The sequence below is a fragment of the Anoplophora glabripennis genome, unplaced genomic scaffold (genome assembly GCF_000390285.2).
Source record: "Anoplophora glabripennis isolate ALB-LARVAE unplaced genomic scaffold, Agla_2.0 scaffold22, whole genome shotgun sequence".
NCBI lineage: Eukaryota > Metazoa > Arthropoda > Insecta > Coleoptera > Cerambycidae > Anoplophora > Anoplophora glabripennis.
In genome coordinates, this window is record NW_019416298.1 from 127,657 (window position 1) to 137,656 (window position 10,000).

Here is a 10,000-nt window from a genome sequence, read left to right on the forward strand (position 1 = left end):
GCTTTCTTAAATATTTAAATATATTTCCGGAAATGATAATAAAAATTTTGGCGCGCCAAAATAGTCTATTAGACTTTAATCTATCGCACACGTTCCAAATGTATATTCCTATACATTCCTATTTCATAACTATCTATGTATTTCATATTGTCTGTTTGGAGTCTGATCTGATCTGATTAATTTTTATTTGAAAAAAAAAATATAAAAGTTTATAAGACGTAATTACACGGCGCGCGGTTTGGTAAATGGGAAACCACGAACAACAAGCTGTTTGACATGAACGGTTTGCTACAACTCGCGGCTGTTAGTATGTACTAGAAACGCAGTTACATGCTCGTGGATCGAAAAATCACAACCCGGTTAATACAGGTGATCCCTTACTGGTGATTCTGGAGCGGAAAGAAAGAAGCTAAACAAGTTGGTCTGATTTGATCATTTTAGGGCTCAAGTGAAATTTGTCCAGTTGTTCATGGTAAGTGTATCAGTGAATAGGGGATCTGAATCGTGGCCCTTTGACTCCTGTATATTTACCGATAGCCATGAAGACTTTAAAACCATGCATACGTCGAACTAACTTCAAATTTTGATGTTCGCGGTTTGTCAAAATTATCAATTTGTCTTTTCAAAGATGACTAAAAAGGTAGGCAAGTCCGCAAGTGACGCGGATCTGAAATTTCAGAACTAAATATGAAAACATTGTCTTGCCTTTCAGCATTTTTAGTTTTCTCGATTATTGTAACAATTACATGTTAGTAGAAATTTATAACCAGCTTACCTCGAATCCGCGGGGGATCTAACAGATCACTAAAGTCGTCCTCGGTTTCAGTTGCAGTATATGCATGTAAAGCTGTTTTGTGGGCATTTCTTAAAACAATTGCAAGAGCATATTTTCCTTTCAATTCACGGCACATCCGATGAAGTCTTTGACATTCTTCATGTAGCATAAGAGCCTCTCTTAAATGAGCCCTTCCTAAAACAATAGAAATATCTCCATTACGGTTTCTAAAATACTGTACCAAACTGAAATTTGAGATAGAAAACGTAATGTAAAGCAGACATTTTAGTGAAAAAAACAGTGGATTAAAAATTAGTCAACAATGTTCATTCTAAGTAAATTTATTTTATTCGATTTTAACATACACTATTTGGAACATTCAAAATATGAGTTCAGCAAGTGTTTTTTCTTTCAAAGCTCTAAAAGACAAAAATTTGTCCATTCTACTAAAAAAATATATCGTTATTAATACTTATTGCTTATATTATTCCACTTGAACAAAAGGAATGACATTTTTTATTTCAGAAAGAAATTACAGAGAGTCGAAATAATTGAGGGAAGTTAGATATATACATCATTCTTTTAACACAGCGACAATCCTCATTTACACATATTCTGGAAAAATATGCGAAGTTATATCCATTTATATACTTTATTTGTAAGGAAATAATGATGCCAATGAATGTTGACTGGTAGTAAAAATTTTTGTAGGTAGTAGTGGTAATAGCAGCATAAAATAATTTAAAATATTTAATTTGCACAATATAATCGTTAGTTATTTGGGTACTTGGCTACCTGTGACACATTTTTAAATTGATTATATATCTTGCGCTAAAAAAGTCATAGTGTCCCCAAATTAGCATGTAATTTTTTTCAGTGCATTCTACGATTAAAAATAAGATTAGAAGTACACATAAGCATAGGCTGAGAAATGCTAGTAGGTGCTGTGACAATCCCTTCAAGAAGAGTCGCCGAAAGTTGTTTTTTTACATATCTCTGAAACCGTTCGACATAAGATAATAGAATTTGGTATTGAGTTTTACTGTTATATTGCAAATCTAATGGTTAAAAAATAATTCCTAAATTTTAGCCAAGGACGTCTCATACTGGTAGGTATGGATTGGACGTATTTTTTTATAAGCGGGCCTTTAAATTGTTTAAGCCAAAAGTTAGAAGTTTTTAGTGGAAATGTACTTTTTTATTATTTAGATAGATTTCATTTCGGACTAAAATTGATTTAGAAATTATGTTATATGTTGACAGCATTACACAATATGCTTTAAAAACAATTGATAATCACTTTATTTGACGAGAAGGTGAAAACATTTTCAAAACAAGGTTTTTATTTATGAGCGGAAAACATAATTCAGTCAATAGTTTTATAAACTGTTTTTAAAATATTCTTATTTTTCTTATTTGTCACTATAATGGTACTAATATTATAGCTTTTTTTTATACATGTAATATTATTATCTCCAAATTAAATAATATGAAATAATATAACGAGCGTTCAAATAAAAACGTGGTCAAGTTGGTTCTGAAAATTTGGACGTAGGGCGTAGCGTATAGCAAATGAACTTAAACGTCATCTGTCAAAGCGCTATATCGCCGCTATCAATTTGAATATTTTCGTTTTAAAAAGCGTTTAAAATGGTGTTTTCTCAAGAACAAAAAGTGTTTATCATAGAGTCCTACTTTAGAAATGGACGCAAGATTGATGGAATATGGAAGTATTCTATTGAGGAATGTTTCATAGAATTTCAAAATCAATTTCCCGGCGTTGTTGAGTACAAAATTTTTCAAAGTGCAGTTCAGCGTTGTGTTAATGTTTTTCGTGAAACGGGCAGTGTAACAAGAAAAGAAGGAAGCGGCCGACCTAAAAAGCGGACTGAAGAATTAAAAGAAAATGTCCAACAAATAATGGAAAATGCGCCAAGAACTTCTGTACGTGTTTTATCACAAATGGTGGGAGTATCAGTCGGTACCTGCCACACAGTGTTAAAAAAAGATTTGCGTTTGTTCTCCTATCGTTTAACTTGTCAGCAAGAACTTCATGAAGTTGATTTTCCGCGACGGGCTGTATTTTGTGAATGGTTTTTAAACAACTACGGTGAACTTCATAATATCACCTTTTTTTCTGATGAAGCCTGGTTTCATTTAAGTGGTTACGTAAACTCACAGAATATGAGAATGTGGTCTTCTGAAAAACCAGATAACTTTTTTGTCGAGGGCCCTCTACACGCTCAAAAAATTGGAGTTTGGTGTGCTCTCAATCGAAGGAGGATTTATGGACCTATTTTTTTTAATGGTACTCTTACTGCGCAAAGGTATAGAGAAGAAATTATCGCTCCTTTTGTTAACCAGCTGGAAGAAAACGAAATTACAAACTTTTACTTTCAACAAGATGGCGCAAGGGCACATACGGCAGGCGAGACGATGAATATGTTGAGGGAAGTTTTCCAAAATCGACTAATAAGTCTCAATGCTGAACATGAATTTCCACCGAGGTCATGTGATATTACGCCGTGTGATTTCTTTTTGTGGCCTTACCTTAAAAACACTATTTTTGAACTGCCTATTCCTGATTTAAACCATCTGCAGGCTCGACTTATAGACAAGATTCGTGAAATTAACAATACCCCGAGCATCTTAGAAAATGTCTTTAATTCTTTGAGGAACAGGTGTGAAAAGTGCTTGGAACAAGGAGGGGGACACTTTCAGCAGCTGCTTTAATTTATTGTTATAACAAGGAGGGGGACACTTTCCGCAGCTCCTTTAATTGTTTGTTATTGTTATCACGATTATTCTTTAAAATAAAGTTATATAGTCATTAACGTTATTGAAACTGACAGCTGCTATACAGCTCGTTGAGAAATGAGGTTAAGTTGGTCGCTATAAGCTACTCCCTACGTCCAATGTGTCAGAGCCAACTTCGACCACGTTTTTATTTGAACGCTCGTTACAAACATTCAAAATTTGAAGTTATGAATGAATTCATAACATATTTCTTTGGGTAGTAAATATCAATTTCTATGGTATTTTTCAATTCGCTCTAATGGGTCCGCCATTTTGGATTTAAGAATTTCCGAATTAAAACCTTATATCGTGATTAGCAACTCTGAGAAAACCACCGAGTAACAAGTTTTAACCGTAATCTTCAAATTTTGAATGCTTTTCCGATTTTTACATCCGCCACATTGGATCTGCTATCTTTAATTCAGGAATTTTTGGATTAGCACTTTAGATTCGCAATGAGGGACCCCAAAAACCCGCGATTATAAAATTCAATAAAAAATATTGGAAGTGGGACCCTGGTCTGTAGGTGATTTCCAATCCTTTGAGGGATAAGTTATATTATATTGTTTGTTTATAAACCTACATTTATATATTTGCTAGTATAAAATACAAGGCTATGTTTTTCACACTGTTTTGCAATAACATTCCTTATTTGATCATAGGGGTGGAATTAACTTTCTCGTAGGGGTGGGTGTGGATTTAATTTGCTTATATTTCTTTGTTATGCTCAAAATATTATTTTTTTATTTTTAAATGTTTTCCAACAGTATTTACAAATTGTTGCAATTCATTATAAAACTTTTCCTTATCCTCACTATTTCACACTATTTTAGAGGATGTTTTAGCGTTTTAAAAATGGTCTACTAAATCGGTTTTTGGACTGTGGATTCGGATAAAAATACACCTGATTTCACTCATGTTTCTGGTACCAACAAAACTTGTGTGTGTGGCAATTCTACACACACAGGAAAATCATGTCACAATTTGGTTATTTGGACTAAAGCAAAAACTTCGCTACAAATAAATAGCCTTATACAAAATTTTTGCATCCTTACATACCTAGAATTCTCCTTTCAGATTCATCTTTTGGTAGCCCGATATCCACTTGAGCCCCTAAAGGTTCCGCATGCAGATACATTAAAGTTTCCTTAGTGGTGGTCGACATATCACTAGCTTCTTTATGCAGGACTCCAGAAGCTACATGGTAATGTGCCATTCCCGTATAGTATTCCTTTTTTACTTGAACTAAAGTAGACCAACTGTAAGGGACGTAATCTCGCACAGCTTCAAGAGTAATTAATTCGTTAACATGACTGTAACAATCAGCTAAATGTGACGCCTCCTGGGCTAAATCGAGACAGATGTCTATTGACCGGTTTTCTTCGGATTGTAGTTGAAGCTTTTCCAGAAGACACTCTCGAGCCTGGGCCTGAAGGCAAACGTTTGAAAATAAATATTTTTAAACATATCGTAATTTTACTACGACATATATATATATATATATTTCATAAATATTGCCAAACTTATAAACATACTGAACGTTATATTCTTGATATTTAGAAAACTTCCAATCTTGCATAAAAAGTTACATACATAATATTTGGGAAAAAACTGTAAAAAATTAAATTAATGGCGATGAAACAATTTTTTTGTTTATTTTCAAATGTGCTCAATATGCTCAAGGCAAATTTCTATTTGTTTATTAGAAAAAAAATTAGGCAATTAGCTAATATGAATATTTATTACTAGCTTCTTATTTATTTTGTTACATTCTCTTTTAGAAACTATTTTTTTAGGTCGAATATAAATTAATGTCCTGCATTTGCTGGTGCTATTAGAATTTTTCCAAATCTTCTAAATTTTGTTTGACCATACATATAACCCTTTTTATTGTTTTTATGGAAATCTGTCAGTTTATGGCTTTTAAAAATTTTCAGTCACATTTGAACAAAAACAAAAATTTTATATCAATCAATAATTTATGTAATAGGTACCCGAAAATTTAAAGTTTTAATGTTTATAGATACAAAGTTATTTAAAAGAAAAAAAAATCGGAAAGGAAGGTAAGTATAGCTCAACAAGTATCATCAGTCGTTGAGAGACTTTCTTGATTTTCACATTGTGATTTATATCACCTGCGGAGTGCCACAGAAATTTTGAGAAATAACGAAACACGTCACAATAAGAAAAAAGTTTTAAGGGACATATGTTTTTCGATAGGCAGGATGTTAAATATACAGTGAAGGAGTATAACAATGACATTAGAACAAACTTATTAAATTAAAGGATTGGATTTATATATGAAAGATATGATTTGATTTGAAAAAAACGACCTATTTTCGGTTTCTTACTTTTTTTACTGTTAACACGCCCATCATTAGGTCTAACAAATATTTGCATTACAAAAATTTTCTTAGGATTTTTTTCTAAACATATTTTATTTTTAATAAATTGTATTTCTAGCTACTTCCTATGGACTTTTAAGAAGCTGGTATATGTTAAAAAATGAATAAAAAATGGCATTTACAAGAAACTATCGAAATTCAGAATGTCCTGCGACGTCGAATTTCTGAGATTTTTATTGGTAAATGTATTTGTATCAGAATTCAGTAGATTTTCCCCTTTCATTAGATTATTATTCCAAGAGTCATTATGTTGTATAAATCGTCTCCAGAAATTTTAGAAAATGTGCCTTTTTTGGTTTAAAATCGCTGAAATTGTAAATGTACTTAATTAACACCCTGTATATTGTATTTTGTAGCAAAAATATTATGTTAACCCAGCCCCTGAATCTATCGCACTTCTTTTTCGAAACATGGTCTATTTTTTTTTCTACTTTGTTAATCGTGTCCAGCAAACCGGTGGTTATGGAATAGTCATCAATGTGCCATTCTGCCATAGAGAAGCGAATACTTACCAACATCAACTGGACGAACATTTCCAGCATTTCAGGTCCAAGGTCCATAGATGGCGCATTCGTAAAGTTTTCATGAATGTAACGAAATGTACCCGCTGCCCTAAGAAAACTATCCACTGCAGCATCTAAACCCTTAGTTGACGATCTATCTTGTTTCGCTCCTATTTGCGTGTATACAGCTCCCATATTAAATAAAACACAAGCTTTTTCGAAAGCTACAGTCCTTTGACATGATGGCACACCTAGAATATAGATTTCTTATTAAGTACACAGACAGAAGTCCATATCATAACTTCAGGAGATTGTTCCTTGGACTATTTAAACTCAAGAATAAAGCAATTATAGAAACATATTAATTTTTGGAGATAAATACCAAATACTGTTAATTTTTCTTGACGTAGATTGGTGATATTTTGGCTAATCATTTAATTAATTAAAGGTGAATATGAATTGGTATACAAATGTACACATCAATGGCGGATATACTGCGACACCATAGAAATTCTATGCTAGTATCTTGGCATTTCGATCAATGCATTTTATATCTAATTGAATTAGCTTATTTTAAAAACAATGGTTCTATTCTGTAACTTTCTGTAAATTTACAATGATAAAATAAAGATTCTGTGACATTTTAGGTAAATCTGATAATATTTTTTGCAATATTATTAATTATATTCACTAAGAAAGAGATTGCAAAAGTTGAAGGATATCGCTTACAGTTGCCGTAACATGTTATAGAATAGTAGGTACCATAAGTCGTACATTGTAATTTTCAAGTAATAAAAACAAATATTATTATGTCATATATGTGGTGTTCCAAAAAAATCCGAACCACCGATAAATTTTTAGGATTGAGACCCATCAAAAAAAGTTTCAGAAAAAAGTTGTAAGATATTAAGATATTAATATTATGGTGACCTTGGATTTGATGTTGACCTTAAATTTTAAGGTCAAGCTATGGGCGATTTGAAAACATTAAAAAGAACACCCTATTTGTTATGTCAGCAATGGATAGAGTGTCAAATTTTACAATTTGGTGTTAGAAAATTTTCCACTATGCCCTTGCAGGTTAATTGGAGGTCAAATTTTTTTCTAAATAACTCGACAAAAATGTTTCAAGAAAAATTTGTAGGATTTTGATTGACATATTTTCAGATCGTGACCTTGGATTGGCGTTACATACACAATTTTTTCAAATGGAACTTCCTGTATATTATTGCACGTTCTAATTTCTATTTGAATTCAAGTCTTTCGATTTCGATGTTATTCGAAGTGGTTTTAAATAGCGAATATTTCGAAACTAATTTTAAATATATAAACAAAAATAATAATTAGAATTTTCAAGTCTTGGATCATGAACAACTTGTTTTGTTATTTAAAGGTTTTATTTTTTATTTACTTTTTTCATGTTTTGAATCAACATTTTCCACATAATTTAGATGAGCTGTCTTAATTGACCAACTCGATTAATGATCTATTAAAATCTTACTTTTCCTTCTAGGAATTTATAAAAAGAAAGTTTATTATTTCTCGATCTCTCGATATGCGAAGTCGAAAAAGGCGAAGTTCTTTATCGGATTTATACTCAGCAAAAGGCTAGACATTTAGATTATGTAGATCCATTTACAATTTTTATAATAAATACTATGGGTTTGCTTGACATTGATTTTGTTATTGGTTGAAATATAATTTTTCGGACCATTTTGGTTTCAAAGAGGTCATTGTTATGAGGCGTTCATTTTTTATATAAATATAAAAAATGTTTGAAAAATATAGTTTTTCTGAAATAAAAAATAAGGGTAGCAGACTCCAAACACGGAATATAATGTGAAACATTTGTTTTTTTATAAGAAGCAATTTACATTTTTTTTTCATTCCAAAATATTGATTTTCTAATCAATATATCAATAATTTTTTCTAAATATCTGGGGTGAACCCCAGATATTTAGAAAAAACTGTTTTGGGGGGTGAACTTTGAGAATGTATTTCACCCCCTAAATATGTTTTTCCGCCGATAAAAAAAATATTTCATTTAATTTTCTATGTTCTACAACCGAGTCTACAACATATATATAAAAATATGGAAGAACTTAAAAACCGTATTCGTTTTGAAATAAATCAAATCGACCCGGGAATGCTTGAACGAAGTGTAGACGGCGTTTACANTAAATATAAAAAATATATATATATAAATATAAAAGGCTCTAAATATCTAGCAAAAATTTATTAATAATCCAATAAAAATGTAATTTTATAAAAAAATTCCAAACAGGATGATTTTTTCAGGGTTGCTTGAGGAGTGTCTCCTGAGTATCCAACCAAAAAATCACACTCCAACTCCTGGTACGACTTGTGCTATAGGGATGGTTTCCTAAACATTTTTTTAGAGCAAAATAATCTTCATAAAAGTTGTAGAGGATCAAAATTTGAACAATTTTTCCTTACAAAATTTTTTTGTATGTCTAATCTTTAACGAGTTACTGTGACAAAAATTGGGCACGCCGCGGGGGTGGTCTTGTAAACATGTGCAAAAAAATTACCTTAATAAAAGTTGTAGAGAATCAAATTCTGAACAACTTTTTATAAAACATTTTTGTATCTCTAATACTTAACGAGTTACCACAGGACTGGTGTTTTTTTTAAATAAGTCTACAATTTTGCTTCATAAAATTTTTATTATCTTGACTACTTAACAAGTTACAGCGCACTTAGGCCTAATTCACGATCTGCATGAAAATCATCAAGTCAATTTAATAAATCATCCACTTTTCCTGGAAGGTTCAGGTGAATTCATCTCTTCCTCAATATCGTCCGGATCGATGTTTGAACTATCATCCTGCGTGCGTGATGTACAATTTTCAGGGTCGTCATCAATATCATCATCATTATTTCCAAATTGCAAATGAAAAGTAAACATGAACTGATGCAGCTGTCAGCTAACACATGACAGCCTAACAACGCTTGCCAACACTGTCGTCAACTCTTTGTAAAAACATGTTTACAAGGCCATCACTGCAGTGTGCCCAATTTTTGTCACATAATGCGCAGTAACTCATTAAGTATTAGAGATACAAAAAAAATTAAAGGAAAAGTTATTCAGAATTTGATACTCTACAACTTTTGTTAGGGACATTTTGCTCTAAAAAAACGTTTAGGAAACCACCCCTATAGCGTAAGTCGTACCAGGAGTTCGAGTGTGATCTTTTGGCTGGATACTCAGGAAGCAGTCCCCAAGCAACCCTGAAAAAATCATCTTATTTGGAATTTTTTATTGCGGCCTTTATAAGCAGAGCACGACTTTTTTATAAATTTGTTCCAAAAAAATTGGCATTGCTGTGTAAAGAAAATTTTCAAATTATTTTAAAGGTTAGTTTCTTATCAATAATCAACATACTATTTACATTTTCATTAAAATTATTTAAAATAACAAAAATTAATACATTTGACAACTATAATTTGGATATTATTCTTTAGTATCTATCTAATAGTGAAACATGTTTCAAATAAAA

General features: G+C 31.6%; 1 protein-coding gene across 2 annotated transcripts in view; it reads right to left on the bottom strand.

Moving 5' to 3' along the window:
* LOC108917307 (rhophilin-2) overlaps positions 1 to 10,000 on the bottom strand; it is a 222,751-nt gene that overhangs the window by 8,753 nt on the left and 203,998 nt on the right. For both annotated transcript variants that reach the window (XM_018723844.2, XM_023453975.1), the window contains exons 4-6: positions 6,489 to 6,730; positions 4,631 to 5,000; positions 776 to 970 (exon numbers count right to left, since the gene is read on the bottom strand). In XM_018723844.2, the coding sequence (XP_018579360.1) occupies positions 776 to 970; positions 4,631 to 5,000; positions 6,489 to 6,730 (807 nt within the window). The remainder of the gene's footprint in view (positions 1 to 775; positions 971 to 4,630; positions 5,001 to 6,488; positions 6,731 to 10,000) is intronic.